The sequence below is a fragment of the Brienomyrus brachyistius genome, chromosome 20 (genome assembly GCF_023856365.1).
Source record: "Brienomyrus brachyistius isolate T26 chromosome 20, BBRACH_0.4, whole genome shotgun sequence".
NCBI lineage: Eukaryota > Metazoa > Chordata > Actinopteri > Osteoglossiformes > Mormyridae > Brienomyrus > Brienomyrus brachyistius.
The window spans coordinates 9,458,879-9,477,882 of record NC_064552.1 but is presented as its reverse complement, the minus strand read 5'-3'; the positions used below and the strand labels follow the sequence as shown (position 1 = coordinate 9,477,882).

The 19,004-nt window shown below is 44.7% G+C and overlaps 1 protein-coding gene across 3 annotated transcripts in view; it reads left to right on the top strand.

The window, feature by feature from the left end:
• parga (poly (ADP-ribose) glycohydrolase a) overlaps positions 1–16,421 on the top strand; it is a 42,314-nt gene extending 25,893 nt beyond the window's left edge. For all 3 annotated transcript variants that reach the window (XM_048988035.1, XM_048988036.1, XM_048988033.1), the window contains 6 exons: positions 1,368–1,515; positions 8,531–8,609; positions 9,271–9,379; positions 11,539–11,644; positions 14,110–14,238; positions 15,360–16,421. In XM_048988035.1, the coding sequence (XP_048843992.1) occupies positions 1,368–1,515; positions 8,531–8,609; positions 9,271–9,379; positions 11,539–11,644; positions 14,110–14,238; positions 15,360–15,532 (744 nt within the window). In that variant the 3' untranslated portion in view covers positions 15,533–16,421. The remainder of the gene's footprint in view (positions 1–1,367; positions 1,516–8,530; positions 8,610–9,270; positions 9,380–11,538; positions 11,645–14,109; positions 14,239–15,359) is intronic.
• The last annotated feature ends 2,583 nt before the right edge of the window (positions 16,422–19,004 follow it).

Here is a 19,004-nt window from a genome sequence, read left to right as displayed (position 1 = left end):
GACGTCGATATTTGAACCGGTGACCTTCCAAGCACAGGCACAGCATCCTAACCTACTGAGCCTCACACCAGCCCCCAATGGGTTTCACATGTTTGTTATGGCCCCCCCAAATGTTTCTATCAATTATTTGGAAGTATTTAGGTAGCCCCCAGGAATCCCTAGGAAAACATGGTTACTGTGGTCCATCCATCCTTTTTCTGTATCTATTATCCTACTTAAGGTCGAGGAAGGGGGCGGAGCCTATCCCAGGGGATCCGGGCACAAGGCAGGGAACAACCCTGAACGGGGTGCCAGCCCATCACAGGGCACACTCACACACACGTGTACATTCAGTAACTCCAGTTAACCTCGGCATTTTTTTGTACTATGGGGAGGGGAACCAGAGTACCCAGAGAGAACCCCACAACGACACGGAGAGAACATGCAAACTCCACACACATGGAACCCAGGTCCCAGAGGAGTGAGGGAACAGTGCTAACCGCTGCACCACAGTGCTACCCTATGTTTTACATCATTTACATAATGTAAAAAACATTATTTTGCAGTAAGGCTACCTCCCCAGGCCTACAAGTATTTCTCCTGACGGATGGGATGCCTTAAGTGTGCCTTAGTGTCCATCTTTATGTGTGGGACAATAGATCATCAGTTATTTAGTGCCGTCAAGGCAGATTACCCTACAGGCTACCCTCTAGCTGTTCTTCCTCTGCCTCTTGCTCAAAATATTATCAAGATAATCATTTTATATGAAACCAAGCCGAAAGATATCATACATGCTGTGTAAAAATTAATATTGCCGCAGGGTACCTTACAGTGACGTAGTGCTTCATTTTAATGTCGTGGGAAGCGCATGGCCTCGGTGGGTGGCACTGTGGCCTGACACATCCAGGGCTGCGGGTTCAAATCCTGCCCCCTACGCTGTCTGTGTGGAGTCTGCATGTGCTTTACATGTTGTTTGGGTTTCCTGCTGCAGCCCAGCGTCATGCAGTCAGTCTAATTGGTGTCTGTAAATTACCCAGAGTGTGGACTTGTGTGTGGACGGTGCTCCGTGACGGAGAGACATCTTGTTTCGAGTGAACCTCTGCCTTTTGCCCTGTGCTCTTGGGGATGGCTTCAGGCTCCATGTCACTCTCTCTCCAAGGTGGATGGGTGGATGGATGGATGAAGGAATGAGGCTCCCATCATGATAAGCATTCTATAATATATAGAAAGGTAGAAGTTAAATATTTTTGTGTGAATCTCAGCGGTGAAGATTGTCGAGATGGTAATCTGAACTGTGCTGGGTGCAGATTATACAAGTGTAGACGCTCGCCCCCATGTGAGGAACGGCCCCTCCAGTGCCGCCAAATCTGTGTTTGTTTGGGCCACAGGTGGACTTTGCCAACCGGATGGTGGGAGGCGGGGTCACGGGCAATGGGCTGGTCCAGGAGGAGATCCGGTTCATGATCAACCCCGAGCTCATCGTGTCGCGCCTCTTCACCGAAGCCCTGGACAACAACGAGTGCCTCATCATCACAGGTCAGTGTGCCGCCGACCGCCCATTCCGTCATTGCGATAATCCCAGAGACGGCATCGTTGCTGCTCCTCCGTACCTCAAAGGCATTTCATTCTCTTGTCCTCCTCTCTCTTGTTGTTCTCCCTCTAACACGCCGTTCATCCCTCCCCAGCTCTGAGGCCCCTGTTAGCTAATTACTGGATGATTTCGCACATCAAAAAAAAATTCTGAATAAACAAACGGATGAAAACTTTCTTCGAATGCAGTTACGGAACGACAGGCAGCTCCGTCCCTTAAGTACTCGCAGCGGGGCGTTAAATAGCTCCCTCCTCGGCCCTTCTCCATCAGAGCTGCTCGTCACAGAGCCCAGGGAACCATCCCATAATCAGCATGGAGAAGGTCCTCTTCTGCCTACTTGCTATTTTTTTTTGGTTACATACTCGCCATTAACGAAAAAGGGCACCTTTCTCCCTCTTCCTCCCCCTTTGGACCAGGCTTTTTGATTGCTGTAGTTGATCATTACTTCCTTGTTCAGCAGAGTAATTTTTCGACTCTAAACACAGCCTAGGAAACAATTGGATCATAAATCATTCCAGTATTTTGTTAGCTCGACCTGTATTAAACAATGTAACTATACTGTTAATATTACGTTCCCACAAAAAAACAACAACATTAAAAATCCCCGTAAATGAACCTTTTCTTCGCTCTGTGCCCACTCAAGGAAGTCCGTTCTGGATGTGAATGTTATGTTGGCTGAGCTCAGGTTCCTTGGACAAAGGTCAAGTAAACGTCTTAACTTCTTCTCTGATTTGAGGTAGCCTTTGGCTTCTCCACTCACACATACTGCTGAAACCTGAGGGCCCTGCACAGCCAGACCCATGCTGGGACACACTCAGAATCTGCCTCCCTTTCTGATTTTTCAGCATAAACTAATTAAATCCCAGCATCCTCTTGGGCCATTAGAGCAATCAGCCCAGTGTGCGGCTGCTCAGCAGGCAGCCGGACCTGGTGGTCTGCGTACGTCTGCCGCACGTGACAGAATCCCCAATCCTGGTGGTCTGCGTACGTCTGCAGCACGTGACAGAATCCCCAATCCTGGTGGTCTGCGTACGTCTGCCGCACGTGACAGAATCCCCAATCCTGGTGGTCTGCGTACGTCTGCCGCACGTGACAGAATCCCCAATCCTGGTGGTCTGCGTACGTCTGCCGCACGTGACAGAATCCCCAATCCTGGTGGTCTGCGTACGTCTGCCGCACGTGACAGAATCCCCAATCCTGGTGGTCTGCGTACGTCTGCCGCACGTGACAGAATCCCCAATCCTGGTGGTCTGCGTACGTCTGCCGCACGTGACAGAATCCCCAATCCTGGTGGTCTGCGTACGTCTGCCGCACGTGACAGAATCCCCAATCCTGGTGGTCTGCGTACGTCTGCCGCACGTGACAGAATCCCCAATCCTGGTGGTCCTTTAAAATGGTTCACAGTTTTGTGCACCCTGGAACGGATCATTGTTATCTATTTTTAGAGACCTAATATTTGTGAAATTTCTTCTTATACAATTCATTATAACACGTTGATGGACTTATAGTTGACTAAAGTGGCTAGGATAGTTAAATGGTAAATGGACTGCATTTATATAGCGCCTTTTCTACTCCTACGAGTACTCAAAGCGCTTTTACATTACATTTCATGCCTCACATTCACCCATCCACACACTCATTCACACACAGGTGGCGGAGGCTGCTATGCAAGGCGCCAACCTGCTCACCGGGAGCAATTTGTGGTTCAGTGTCTTGCTCAAGGACACTTTGATGGGGTCAGGAGGAACTAGGGCTCGAACCTGCAACCCTCCAGTTGCCGAACGAAAGCACTACCTCCTGTGCCACCATCTTCCCCTTGTGTTGTGGGTGATATCTTCATATATCTATATAATATAGCATCAGAGGTTTGAGTATAAGCGCACTCCAAGGAGGACACCCCTTTAAACGGACGCATACGGCAATTCTCGACTTAAAAGACTTAAGGAAAAATCAGGTGTATGCAAAAATATGAGATTTACGTATAGTTTATGGAATTGCTAATGCAAATTAGCTTTGTATCTTTTCATTTGTTTGTGTTCTTTAGTATGTTACAGTATATTTTTGGTCTCTTTGTCTTTTGCTGTGAGTTGTTTCGGACGGTATAGGAAGGTAAATTCTACTTGCATAAAATCTGACGTGCTGCCTCGAATGGATAAGTGGGCCAGCTGCACTCTCGTTTTTCTCTGCATACTCTCGTCCCTCTCCGATCAAAACTTGTCTCTGCTGCATGGATTCCTGCCGAGAGGCCCCGTTATCCCTTATTTGTTCCCGACAGGACGAGTCTCATTTGTCACTGAGCACCTCTCAGCGCTCATTTACGTCGCTGTCCCTTTAAGTGATGTCGCCATCCCCACAGAGACGGCATATTATGGCTGCCCCCCCCTCGCTCATCCTCCGACAGTCGGCCTCCCTATGGATTTCCCACTCTGACTGAGGAAGTGTGTCAGTGCTCATCTCGCGTCTGCGGCATCCCGCACGCATCTGTTATTCCTCCGCTTCTCAGTTTTTATCCCCCGGTGACTTCTCCCCACCTTTTCCTTCCCCAAAGGTTTTGTTGTGGAATCGTAATGTGCATGGCATGCGAAGGCCTGCATTCTCGTGAGCGGCGCATTTTAATCTGCCGCAAGAGGAGAGGCGTTCTCTATCTGGCGAGACACGGTTGACGGCAGCAGGGTTTGGCCCCTCCGAAGTCCGCCTCCGTTCTCCATTACCCCGACCCCCCCCCCCCCCCCCCCCCCCGACTCTGCCTTTTAAAGGATCACGCCTGTGATTGATTCCCTTCGTGGCTGCGGTCCGCTAAGAGGAAAGGGGAGCCTTCCCCTTGCCGTTAGATTTGAGAGCCATTGATGTGATTACGTCTCACTGCATTTAATAACTCGAGTGAATTGCTGTGTCGTGCCCAAAGATCCTCTTAATGCCTTTTGGCCCAAGGCACCGACTTAGACTAATAAAAACTCCATCGTAAGTAACATGCAGTCATGCGGAAAGGGAAATGCTGCTCAATCGGAACGTCCTCCTTGTTACCGAAGTTTTCTTTGTCGGTGGGTTTCCTGATAAACGAGATGTCGATGTCTCCTGTGTTCCTTAAAGGCCTGACCTCAGAATCTGCTACCGCAGTATTTTTTTGTTGCACCTCCTGCCTTTTTATAGCCAGACTGTGGAAAAATGGGTAACACTCTATTTTCAGGGTAATTACTAGTTGTGTCAAGTGTTTCCATGAATGTGCACAATACCTCTAATTGGGATATGTCAAATTAAAACTCTGGTTTTATGCAATCCCTGGATACTGTTTAATTATCTTAACAGTTAATTATTAGTACAGACATATCCATTACAAATGGCCAAATCTGTCATTGAAAATAATATTTAACCATTTCAGGGTAGGGATGCTAGTTCAAGACACACACATTCAGACTCCGAGGGTAAAGGGTCAATTACACCCTGTTTCTTAGGCTTAGTGAGGATGAAAGAGGACCTGGATGAAACCTACATGAACGCAGTATGAAATGTTCTAGCTTCACAAATAGACCGGGGCAGGAGTCCAAGCCGCAACCCTGGACTTGAGTGAGAGCCTCAGTGCTGTCGTGTCTCCCCTGATGAAAATGAGATTTCACTGTAGGCGTGAAGAGCATATTTCGCGTCATCCTACCAGACAGCATCAACTAAAGCCGGGACAGGTCCCATCTAGCAGTTAAAATGGTGCCTCTTTGCTTACCACGGGCACTCCTCTTTCTCGGGGGCTGAAAGCTACGCTCATTTTTTCACCCTACTTCTATACTAGATGTCTTGTCCTGTTCATTGGTGGTGGCATTTCAGGGGAGGAATTTAAATATACCCAGAGTGTGAGAAACCCCCAGTGGACCGGTGGTGCTGGGCTCTCCCTTGATGGAGAGTGAGATGGGCAGCTGAAAGAAGAGGGGTGGGTCTCGCCGGGATGCAGCCACCCACGCTGGTACCTGTGGCTAAAGCTCTTCTCCATCAGCCCTGCCCGCCGTGCGCTCCACCCACGCGGGTACGCACCAGCGGGTGCAGCCCGCCAGACGGCTGTAGGGGAAGTTATGTCGTGCGTGCGGCTCCGCCTAAATGGTCCCCTTGAGTCTCCTTCAGTCATACACTAATAATCACGCGTCCCGATTTGTATTCAGTTCTGGTTGATTCCTCCTCCTGTTGTGCATTTTTTTTCTCCCAAATAATCTAAATTAAGCCTTTTGTTAAAGGTTTTATGTATGTGCAGTTTTATTTTTTAGTGTGCAAGAAGAACATTGGCCTTCTGGATGTAGCTGTGGTGAAAATGCTATTGAACCAGTTTTGATACAGCTGGTTTCTCAGTGTTGATCTTACTTGTGTTGGGGGTGGTCTCCTGTGTTGGGTGTTCAGGGCCTAGGAGTTATGTCAGCTTGGCCACGTTACATCATGCAACAATGGAATCTAGGTCATAGCTGGCTTGCAAGGGTACATTGAAGGTGGAGAATGTCCATCTGATCAGTATTCTAGCCCTTGTATCAAGGTTCCTCCATCTCTTTTCAGTCACCTTCGACTTTTTTTTCTTCCCCACTATAACATCCCCGTGTTCCTCTTAACTTCATTACAGTCACAAATAACTATTGGAAGACCTTCCCAAGACCTGCTCCACTAATGGAGAGAGCCATTCCATCATCTTTATTAAAACAACAGTCTTTTTTTCTTTTTTTTGTCTACATTTTTAGCCAAATCTCCGTTGTATCATTGCCGTGCCATAAATTACATTCCCCCGTGATGCATCTCGACATGGTCCCTAATGGAGCTTACTGCCCCGGTGAAATCTGCAAAAGTGGCTGGGCTTAATTGAATTTCTCTTGATTGCTCAGTGTCTGGCTGCCATCGGGACGGTCATAAATATAAATTGGATCAAGTGGATGGCAGATGATTCACCAATGGCGATCCTGACCCAGAAGTTGACGCAAATGCCAAGAGTCGGCGGCGGTTGAGGTCACACACTTTGCTTAGTTTGGATTTTGAAGAATCCTCTCTTAGGGCATTTTGAAGGTTACGCTTACTGTGTACTTGCAAGAAGAAGATGATCAGATGTTTTTTTTTTCCCTCTGGCATAAGGATCCATCTTTGCTGCCATCCATTTTTAATATCATGTTATCTAATAATAATCTTGGAGAGTCCAGGGAAGGGTACATCCCGGATGGGATTTTTCCCATTTCTTTTTTCCAGACATAACAAAATATAGCAGTAATGTCACTATGCTTGATGTTAGTGACGATTAATGCTCAGAGTCTGAATCAACCAAGAAACGAGCTGTCACTCTTTATTAGGAAAGGGGATGATCAAGTTCTCTGGTCAGTCGTCCTCTTCCATATTTTTCTTTTTTTTTCATTTCAACAGTTGTTGCTCAACAAATGGCTGAAATATTCTTGAAACCTTCTATCAGCTGTACTGACACTGAACGATCGGTTCACGGTGACCATCATACGATGTCGAAATGGTTTGCCACATGACTGTGGTCCAGTTGTGGGGAAATACCATTATTCGGATCCTGTGACGGTTCAGCCCAGGCGAGTCATCCATCTTAAGAGAAATGTGTCTCTTCTTTGATTCCCTGCCCCCCCCACCTCCCCACAGATTTCATTCTTTGCTGAGGAGGCTTTTATGAGGCAGTCTTCAAAAGCGGCCCCCAGAGAGGCCTGCCATTTATCCACTGTCCCCTTTCTCACCGTTGTCATTGTCTCAGAGACATAATTCAACCTCACCAAGGAATAATTCATACTGTTTACCCACACAAGTCCCCTCGTCCTCAGAGGCATAAGACTGTTATCTCGACCTGTCAATAAACCAGAGGCTTGTATATATCAGGCTTGATTTGCCTGTTCACATTCCTTTCATAATTGGTTTATGCATCACAAGGGCTCAAATTGAGGAAGCTGCAAATAGATTTTATTTTATGCATTTATTTTTAAGACTTCTCTAGTCATAGGGATGTACTTGATGATGAACTCTGCTGATCCTTGGATAGCTTATCATACACTTAGGGAAGCCTGCACTGCTGGGATGGGTTTGATGGTTCATTTATGACCATTTAAAAAAAAAATGGGTTGCCTACTTTGAATGGAATGATCCAGAGTAAGTGTTCAGTGCGATGTTTCAGCCATCCTATGTCTTGATTTGCCATGATTTGTGTTGGTTTCCTTTGTCAAGTTTTATCAAGTGGTTCATTCGCCGTAGACTATTGTCTGCACTTTTGTCTGTGGCCGTATACAGTGTAATTGTGGAATTGACTGTTAGAACCTGAAGGTCATTGACATTGTTGTCGGTTATGTCGCTACGTGGACAGCGAGTGCTGTTTGTTTGCAATCGAGGCTCCCAAGGCCACTACAGATGCTGACGAGCTCTGATGAATGAGAAGTTAATTTGCAGTCCCGTTTATCCGAGCGTCTTCCCTTCTGTCGACTCGGGTCATTCTGGGGGCCCACAGCAGGTTCATCGCGGCTTTCTGATGGGCGGTGATGCTCGGGTGGGTGGATGGGTGGAGGGTAATAGCTGGTTTTTTCCACATTAAGATGACAGCTGCTGTTGTAGCCTGACTTCACATCGAATGACTACAAAGAGAACGGCTATTAAACATCACAGCTAGCTGGCGAGCGGATAGGATTCCCCCTGCCCATTACTTTCATTGGCACTGCCTGTCATTACCTCTGTTTTTCCGAAGGATGCCAGCCCCCTGGGCAGCATGGGAAACCCGAGTCAGAATATGTTGCTGATCCGTGCTTCACGATGTGTTTGTTTTAAATTGCCCCACCCCCACCGCAAAAGCCCGACCGTACTGGTCCACAAGTCGTGTTGAAAAGGGGCTCTGGCATTTGCGGGACCCGTGTCCTTGGCGAATGTAGGAGAAGGGGTGGGGGCTGCATGTCAACGCACATGTAGGTGTTGCGATTCCTGCCAGTCACGCTCCCCTGGCCTCCTCCCTCACAGGCACGGAGCAGTACAGTAAATACACCGGCTACGCGGAGAGCTACAAATGGGCCGGGAGCCACAGGGATGAAACGCCGAGGTAGGTGACGTCCCCCCCATCGCCCCCCAGCACTCTCAACACTCACGCCTTACTCCCTGCATGTCCTTCCTAAGCAAGTTTACCCTAGTTACTGCTTAGAAATGATACAGAGTCACAGGACTGGACTGGGATTAAAGAAGTTGCCAGTGAAACCAGTCAGGCCACCAGGAAAAAGCTCGGTGTCCCTGATTACCAGACTTGCCCTGCACAGTGATGTACTCAATCTCACAATATTATATATTAATAAATATCCTGACGTTCATCTAAAATGTCTGCTAGCGCTGTCCCTTTTATTGAAACAAGGACTGGAAAAAGTCCCCCACCCCGGTAGCTAAAGACCGTCGTGGAAGTTGTGAGGCGTAATGCGATTTGCAGAGACAGCCCAGTCACTAAATAGCGGCCCGTTCGAAGGCCTCATATCCTCGCAGCATCCAGGCAGAAAATCTGTGTTCTGCCTCCAATTATTTATACTTCATGTCTCCACCAGCAGCCTCCTCCCTGTCCTAAAGGTAGTTGTTGTCTGTTCTCCCTAACAAACCTTTTCGAAGAGCATAATTTGCTGCTCGGTCTCCTGGGGCTGCTCTCGCTCCCAGATAAAATAAGCGTGCCGCTTTGTAAATGAAAGGTGTTTGAGTGTCCCCCCCCCCCCCCCCCAACGCAGGGACGATTGGCAGCGCCGCTGCACTGAGATCGTGGCCATAGACGCGCTGAAGTTCAGAAGCTTCTATGACCAGTTTCAGCCGGAGAAGATAACCAGGGAGCTGAAGAAGGTGAGCCAGTACCCTGGGTTTGGGGCGGGTCGCGCTTTCTGCCTGTCACATGTTGCGTCACTCTTTGAAGGGGGGTGATTTGTGTCATCTCGGACATATCCTTGGGTTTCCTGTAGAAAGCCATGCTATCACACAATACTGTCGTAACCGATCTCCACGCGGCCTAGAAAGCCTGACATTCTTTGCATTGCTACTGTTTATTTTCATTTATTATTTACTGTTCATTACTGTCTAAATGTCCTTTTTACTCTGTGTGTGTACTGCAGTACTGTAAACCTTCATTGTCTGTCTGGTAAAAGATGGTGTAATGTGTACAGTCTCTGAAATATATTAGGAAAAGTACTTCCACTTTACTGGATATTCTTTAAATGCCTCTTTCTGCCTGTCCAAATTTATGCAGCGTGTTCATGCAGTTTAAACATGTAAGAAAGTCTGTTTTGGCAGAAATTTTAATATCCAGAGTTAGGAGTAAGAATTCATGGGGGTTGGGGTTGTCATACTGTAGCTGTTGTACTGTTTTTGTCTGGGTCCGTCCAAGGTATAGCAAACTGCAGCTCGGTATAATGTGTGCGGGGCTCGACTCACCTGCTTTGCTGCCTCATGACGAAGCCGCATGGGTCTGCCAACCTCCTGCCTCCATCCACAGCCCTCAACTTCCCATAAAGTCCTGCAAACGGATTTTCTCTTACCTTTTTCTTTTCTTTAAATGTAATGATTACATTTCGTTTAATTTTTTTGTTGACATGAAATCTCACTTGATTAAAATTGTAAAAATAGTTGCAGAAATTTTCTTAGCTCTTTTCATGATTTAACCGCTTGGCAATAAGTAAATGGGTACAGTAAACGTTTTGCGATTAGTACTTTTTAACATCACTTTGTATAAGTGTGTTCCGCCTGTTTGTGGATGTACCTCTCTTTGTATTTAACAGAGTACAGGGGGTGGGGGGTATTTAATAGACATTGATCCTTGTTGCATTAGCTGGAAACCTCCATGGCTGCATGGATCTCTGAAGGGCTTGATGAATTAAAGGGAGACCTTCCTGTTTGTGTTGGCACGTCGCGTTCATCGCACGTTCGATTTGATGAACCATTCATAAAAATGTGCAGAGGCTCCGTCCTGCCACACCGGCCCGGTGCGTTCAGGAGGTGCCGTGGTGCTTGTTTATAATTGATTAAGTGTTTGGACCTGCTTCAGCACACAAATCGCATATCTTGCGTATTTCATTGACATCTGTAGCATTGTGGGGGTGGGGGGCTGCGTATTTGGCCATTTTTGATGAAAATTCACATTTGGAAATCAAGACGTCGCCACTGTCAGGTGTCGCATCAGGAATCTTGAAAAACGCAGACAGCTCCCCTGGAGATTGACGGGCCCTGAGAGACGCTGCGGCGTGGAGATCAATCCTTCCGAGGGGCTGTTAGGTTCTCTGTCAGAGCTGCCCTTTCGCAATATGAATTTACAACGTCAAGGGGCATGACGGATACTTACCATTCGTCTTTTGCTCACGTGCCTAATTCCTCAGCTAAAAATTAATTTCCTGTCCTCCTGTAATTCATCTTCCTAAGTGCTTTAACAAGAATATGTAAGCTGACCCATATAAAGTATTTATAGTTATAACAACTGACTTTTTTTGGCTTATGTTTTTATTTAGTTATAGGGAATCTCATATTTATCAGTCTAGTGCATCCAGGGATGCCTGTATGATGCATGGTTTTTTTTACTGAGTGTGTTGGATTTGGTGGAAAATCGCAGGGGGAAAACTCATTTGACTTGTATGTAGTTGTGGCGTTTCTTGTCTTGACACAAATGAGGCTGCATCTGGTGTTCCCTCACTAAATTGGACGTTCCCTTTAGTTACCTGAATACATCTCCGCCTGCGGTGGTGATTTTTAAATTAGTATCTTCAATTCCCAGCATGCACTTGACATTTTGACTGCAGGAAATTGTATTTTATTATTAGTTGCATGGCGGTCTGGCATAGCTTTACTGAATGCTCACGCCATATATGGCTGGTGGTTTCGGCTGGCATTGGGGGTTAGTTTGTTTTGCTGTAACACGAAGACCACCGTCCCGAGGACTGAAGTTGCTTCTGGTATAGCTGCTGTCCCTCTGGCCGCCATTACTTACCCTCACCGTGTAACCATCTCTTCTTCCCCAGGCTTACTGCGGCTTTGTGCGTCCTGGCGTGAAAAGCGAGAATCTCCCTGCTGTGGCCACGGGAAACTGGGGCTGTGGAGCTTTCGGGGGAGACTCCAGGTTAAAAGGTATGGGAATTAAGTGGGTTTGGTCGCCATGAAATTGTGTGAAGACCGTGGGGTGATGGGTACGGAGGGTTGAGTGGGTTTGATGACGGTGAAAAGCGCGGAGATCACAGACTGAAATGTTATGGGGTTGAGCGAATTTGATTCTTGTGAGAAGTAGGGGGACCCTGTTGGGTAGAGTTTATGGGGGTGAGTGGGTTTGATCACTGTCAAAATTAGAGAAAATTTGGGTTAAAATGTAATGGGGGTCAGTGGGTTTGATCACTGTGAAAATTGGGGAGCTTTTGGGTTAAAATTTAATGGGGGTGAGTGGGTTTGATCATTGTGAAAATTGGGGAGATTTTGGGTTAACATTTAATGGGGGTGAGTGGGTTTGATCATTGTGAAAATTGGGGAGATTTTGGGTTAAAATTTATTGGGGGTGAGTGGGTTTGATCGTTGTGAAAATTGCAGAGATTCTGGGTTAAAGGGTATGAGAGGTGATAGGATTTGATTACTGTGAAAAGCACCATAATAATGTATTATTAATATATATGTATTTCTGGCTGTCATTGGGTTTGCAAAAGGTCTGTACACTACCGGCAAAGCTGGCTTGTGCCGGTTAGATTATAAGATTTGCCAACATCTCCCTCAGTACTGTGTGACTATGATTCACTGCCCTGCATCCCACCGTGTGAAATGCTGAGGTTTGGTGCTCTTTAGATTTCATTGCTGCCATACTTGATAACCGTTCACACTGAACTTACGAATGTTTACATTCTATGACTGAATTTTTATTGTTATAGTTTAAAATTAAAACTGCAATATAGCAGTAATGGTGTTTCATTAGTCTCACCTCTCATTCTCCCATTTACTTAAAGCCTATTTGTCTGGCCTGCTGTTATTGATCAGATGACAAACTTTTATATTTTCCATTAAAAGTGAAATTGATTGCCTGGTCCGGTCCATCCATCCACTGACAGTGGCCAGCGTGGCCTTCGATTGGCACTGACTTAGATAATCTCAAGAAGCAGCTCGCTTCACCCCTCGCTTCAACGGTGAATGAGAATTTTTTTTTCTTCCCATTTTGTCTTTTTTTTCCTGAGAGGTTTTTAGCCATTGGCCTGGGTCATCTGGCCAAATGGCAGGAGTAATATCCGTTTTCGCATGGCATTGTTAGGGCAGCCCTGAGCCATGGCTGTTCATCCCGAGGCCTGTACTACAAAGCGGGGTTACTGCCTTATTTTGTATCTTGTCGGATTTAATGTAGTCTGGGCAAAATGTATGTGAACGAATATGAAGTCCATTTAAAGTGCGGTACCTTAAATCCGGTTACCCCGGTAAGCCAGTAACCCCGCTTCGCAGTACAGGCCACTGTTGTTACTGTTTGCTGTCAGGATCTTCTCACACGATTCGGGCACGAGGGACGTCAAAAAAAAAAAAAAAAAACATCCCAACTGTATATGTATATGATGGTGCGACTTTTTTTTATTTGTATATCTGGGTTCTGTCCGTTTGCTCGAGTCTGTCGTCTCATCATTAATCAGCAACCCTATTTCCAGTCTCGTTAAATATTAAAAGTCTCAGGGGCTGTGCCTTCGCTCTCGGCCGTGACTAAGATTGAGGTTGTAGTGGAAACCCGTACTCGTGTTATTTACCTTTTTAAAGGCGGACTCTCCGGTCAAACGTGAACGGTAAGCATCAGGAAATCACACAAAGGTAATGTCCCGATTAATCATTTGGTCAATAAGGGTGTGGTATTTCACATGCCAAACAAGGTGCTTTTTTCCCCAACATGTTTTGCTTTTTCCACTTCATCCTGTAAGTTTGGAGAGTCTAATCGGGATTCATGTATCGTGTAGAGTCCAGCCTTTTCTCTCTGTGGCTGTAAATACCTGATGTAAATGAATGTGAACCCATATGGTGTTTCGGCAAACAATAAAAATCGACCAAATTACCATTTGTTGGGGGTTTTTTGAGATTTTTTTTCAGCAGAAACAGAAATTAAAATTCCAGTATGCATACTGTCTTCCAGTTTGTTTTGGCCTTTTGCTAAATGTACTGCATCCTAGAAATGCCACAGAAATAACGCCCATTGTAATTAAAACTTTAATTGTATTGTCATTCAGTATTATGCATTAGGGTGCTTTAAAATATGTATGAATACATTTTGTTACACGCGAATTTCCATTTACACTCTGCCATTTGTAATAAATGTTCTCCTGCTAGTCAACGGGTCACTGATTCTCCGATTAATGAGATACTCATATTGGTTTTCGTTTTTCTATTGCCTATATCTAATAGGGTACCCACATTAATTCATTTTCTCAGCTTTGTTGTAACAGAACTGTGTTAAATATTTGGTTAAGAGCTGAAAAAGCAGCGCTGGTTCTTTGACGCCTTTGGGTTGCCGGTTCGAATCCTTAATAACGTCACTGCTAAGCACACTGCACGACTTTGGTCTCACCGGCGACCGCTCGTCTCCTCAGCTCTCCTGCAGATCCTGGTGGCCTCGGAAGTGAACCGCGATGTGGCCTATTTCACCTTCGGGGACGTCGAGCTCATGAGAGACGTCCACAAGATGCATTCCTTCCTCACTCAGAAGAACGTCACCGTGGGTAAGACTCTCGCCCCTCGGTCTTCGATTTTATTTTTCAGCGCTGCTTATTTTGTTTCATATTTTTATCTGTATTTCACATATTGTATTTTGTTTTGTTTGCAATCGTTCGACTTTTGTTTACATTTTTTTTTTTAGATTATTTGATGTAGCATCAGCTGGGGAGTTGCAAAGATTTTATGTAACCATGACAATAAAAGGAATAAAGCCACATACAGAGAGCCCTCATGTGCTCTGGTCATTTCTAAAGTACATTAAGCAGATCAGCATAATGATGGTAAATGACACAAACATAACTACAAATCAGCATGGTCAGCTAACCGTTTTATAGTGTCATTCACATGAATGCCAGTGTATTCACTAAGCAGTCATTATTAATGGCTATGAATTAACTGCCTGTTCTGTTGGGCTGCTGTGTTTCTTAGTTATACGTGTCTCCCAATTTTATGTAGTTGGTTTCAAACACATGGCTTCCCCTTAAGCTACGCGAGTCAGTTTAGCTGTTAAAGGTGCGAGTGGAATGGAACTTGATATGTTATGTAGGTTCTCCCAAAAGAAGGCAGTGATGAGAAGCCCTGTTTCCTGGGCTCAGCTGCTGATTGGACGGCTGTTTCACTAATGAGGCTAATTGGTAGCTTATCATCCAATTAGGTCCGTGATGCATCGTTTTATATCTGGTTTGAGGTATGTTAGTCTTGTTAATATCTGAACTGGCTTATGTTTGTTGCGCAGTAGGTAATGCATTTTTGCTGCAAGAGACACATCATGTTAACATCATGACAGTATAATTTCGGGAAATTTTAATGATTGTTGACGTCTAGGTAAATGTCCTTTAAGAATATTTCATTTGAAAAGATCACCGTTTCTGAATAGGCACGTAATCAGTCTTCATTTAAAAAAAAATAATTAAAAATCGATCAATAAGCTCATTTGTCTGTTGTCTATGGATTCTTCGTCCAGTTTTTTTTTCTGACATAGGTAGTTGACATTTATTGAAAGGCTTTCCTGGAGTTCCTCCAAGCTTTGCGGAGCTGTGTGCAAATAGCCCTGGTGTGGTTTTTGATTCGTGGGTTTGTGTGCTCGCGATGCCCCCTGTGACATCACGCTCACCCTCCTCTGCAGGGACAGTGTGTCGGCTCGTAAAGCAATACTACAGCACCGTATGCGAAGGCTGCCGCACCCCAAGGCCCGATGTCAGCCTCTACGCTTTCATCTACAAGCATGTGCGCTCCTCCCCCACGGCGCCCCCTGGTGACAGCGCTGCCCGCGGACCCGACGGCCCTCCGGATTGTTGACGTCGCACGGCCGGTCACCTGTGCTCTCCCTGTACTGCACGCTCTTGGTATTGAGGACTCCTACCTTTTCGTCTTTTAGATTTATTTTTGTATGATTATTCAACATTCAAACTACACCATATGCCTTCCCTCATTTAATGGACAAAAAAAAAAAGTTGAATACCAGTTAACTTCTCAAAGAATTAAAATAAATTGTGCAAACAGAACATGTTGGCCTCCATCTATGATTTTTTATATTTTTTTTTGTCTTAATATTCTAGCGAGTTTGTGTCTTGACGGAATGCTAGCATTGCACATACAGTGTGTTACTATAAAAGCCTTTGATTTTAATGGGGAGGTATATGTTCTCTGGTCTTGTATGTATGTAATCTTTCATGTTTTACATCTTGCGAGTTAGCTGTATTGAACTGCTGAACTTTTATTAGGATGATAAGTATGTAGAAAGATCCAATATGTCCGGACAGATTTCCTGCGCACGCTCAGCGTTATTCCTCAAGGCCCGAGGATTGTGTATTGATGTCGTTTTCCACTCGGGGGCGGTTGTTACCATTTAGAAGTGATGTCACACTGGACGGCAGGTCTTGACTCTCGCTGGTGTATGTTCCAGGCGTTCTCATGAGACACCCTGTCCTTAAAGTGCTCTGATGTGATTTTTCAAATGAGATTATACAGTGAGAGAGGCACAGATCGCATTGTAACACGGGAAGCGTCACACAAACTACCAACGGCAGTATCGTTTCATATATAATGTCGCATGCATGTTTGATCACTTTCCCCCTGAACCTTAATTTGTGTTATTTGGCAATAAGTGTTAGGGATTCTTTGGAATATTTAAACCTTGTCTTTTCTATACATAATTGAATAAATGGTAACATCTTGTTCAGTAAAATTTGCTTTCTTTCATTATATATCCATGAGGATGCCCTATAAATATATATATAATATTTATTTTCCTCATGTTGTCAAAAAAAATGACATCGTGACTTCTGAATATGGTCGAGATTTCTGATCCCCCCCCCCCCCCACTTCTTTAAAATGTACCCGTCATGGTTTTTGGCTGAAGCTGCGATGACACGGTTAAGTGATCTGGCACAGCGCGGCCTTTTATCCTTCCTCATTTTGCCCTTTCACTCCCGAGTTTAATAAGGTCGTTTCGGTATAAGGTCACCTTTAAATAAGCCGTACATGGGGTCTCATTACGTGTCGTCTGAGGGGCTTTTTCTGCTTGGACACTTAGTCTCCTCACTTTGTGGCGTAACGGCGGATTTTAAGTGGACTGGGAATTTCTGCAACGTCTATGGGGCGTCAAAATCTCTTGTAGGGAAATCTAACTTTTGGGACCTGCCTCATGGTTATTTATTGAGAAGTAATGCCCCCCCCGCCAAAGTTTTAGGTTAAATATTGATGAATGATGCGCTTAGAGCTATGTCATGGTGGTTCCATGACTTAATATGAAAATCCATGCTAGATGCACTTTTGGAAGCTGTGGATCAGGTTGGCCTGCTGTGTACCGGTGTTGAGTCCAGGGTGTCTGCCTGCCTCGTGCACCCCAGCCGGGGGCTCCCAACCCCTCCCCCCCACAACCCTATACTCTATAAGCAGTTGGAAGATGGATGGACCAACATGTCATTATCTCCTGAAGTCATGTCAGCTTCTTAATGATGTTAGACCTTAAGGACATCTTGGTATTGCTATTCTGGTGTTAAGAAAGGATACTTCCTGTCAATTAGGTGGATGCTAAAATGTCAACAAATATACATAATTGTATACTTATATTTGTGTATTCATGTGTGAAATTATTATTTAACAGAACGTTTAATTGTTGCTTTGATGTGTAATGTGGGTTTTATAAAAACACTTTTAGCTCATCCTTGAGTAGTGAGCAAAATGATCTGGTTCAAACTGTTACTGTACTTTGTATCTCCTGTAAGTATCGAGTAATGTGATTCTGCGAGATACTAAAAGTTGCTTGTAACACTCCATTTCAGTACTGTAGTCATCGACTGATTAGTCCAGAATGCTGAATAGTACAAGCCCTTTGATTCTGTAGATCCATAGATTTAGTTTTCTCCGCACTTAGTCGTCGTGTTAGACTTTGTTTGTAATTGACTTGTCTAAACGGCACTGCATTGCGTAGAATTTGACGGTACGTCACCTTTCAAAGAGCCGCCTGTAATGTGGCAGTGCCCAGCCTAGGACCCATCATACTTCTTCACCGGCCTTTTAGCACCCAGAATGTCTTTACATTCCTTGTATCCCAACATTACCATTCATTTATGGCGTTCGTAGGTATTGGTAGGGAGCATTGTGCAGAATATCCATTGTGAAAGGTGCTGCTTAGGAATTGAATCGTCTTTGTGCTTCTTGCATACAAATGACTGTTGTGTGAATGGCTATGTAACCTTTTTGAAAACAAGACTCCAAACACAAAACTACAGAAGAAGATTAACTTTTGGGTGTGACGCATGGCCTCCTGCCTCTCAGAAGTCGGGTTTGCCCTCTGTTCGGTAGCTGGTACTGTTTCACTCCTTGCTAATTGGTCGAGCCTTTCTCTGGAGATGAAGATCCTGGGAGTACTTGATCTCCAAACAAGTGCTCTGCCAGTTAGCATAGCTAATTAGATTGACAAAGCTTTTGATTATGATATATTATTTAAAAACATGTTTAAGTATTTAAATAAATCCTAGGGCAATTAGATGTTTTCAGAGAACTCGGCAAAAAAAAGTGGTACTTTTGATAAAATTGTTAATTGGAAGTGATTATTGGTGTTCTATAAGGCATTGTAATGAATCAATCCTCTTTGAAAATTCTATAAAAGATTTACATTGCCTGCAATGTCCGAGTCCTTATTTGATGGCGATGGTTCTGTGTATATCCTGAAACCGTGCAACAAGGTCTTTTGAAAAATTCTATTTTCATGCAATTAAACCTAAAATTTAAACTTGTTTCCATGCTGAATGGACCAGACCCGTGGCAAATTTACACGCTGGATTGAAAAGCTTTACTCTTGTTTAATTAATTATTCTGAAAATACATGATCAGTCATAAACATCTGCCTTAAACATCTGCCACATTTGTCATTTTTCAACCACTTTTGGAAGGGTAATATAAAAACTTACTAGCTTTTTTTATTGTGATTACTTCATTATTGCCAGACAGAAAGTGCTAGCTGATGTCCTCCCTCAAAACCTGTATTCTTTAATATGTTGCAGCAGGTAACATTGTAGCTTGTCGTGCAGAAAAGTACTACGAAAAAATTAATTGTATGCCGACACTTTCCCCTACGCATTTTTAACATATTACATATTAAGTTTGCTGCTTGTGAAGGTGTCAACTTGAAAATGAATCTTCTTGCATTGCTCTGTTCAATGGACAAATAAATCAATAAGTTCTTAATGGGCAGTAACGTTTGCCATTACTTGCTGTATGAATGAGCCCCGCAGTTTTGCTTCACCTCTTTGCCAATTCAAAG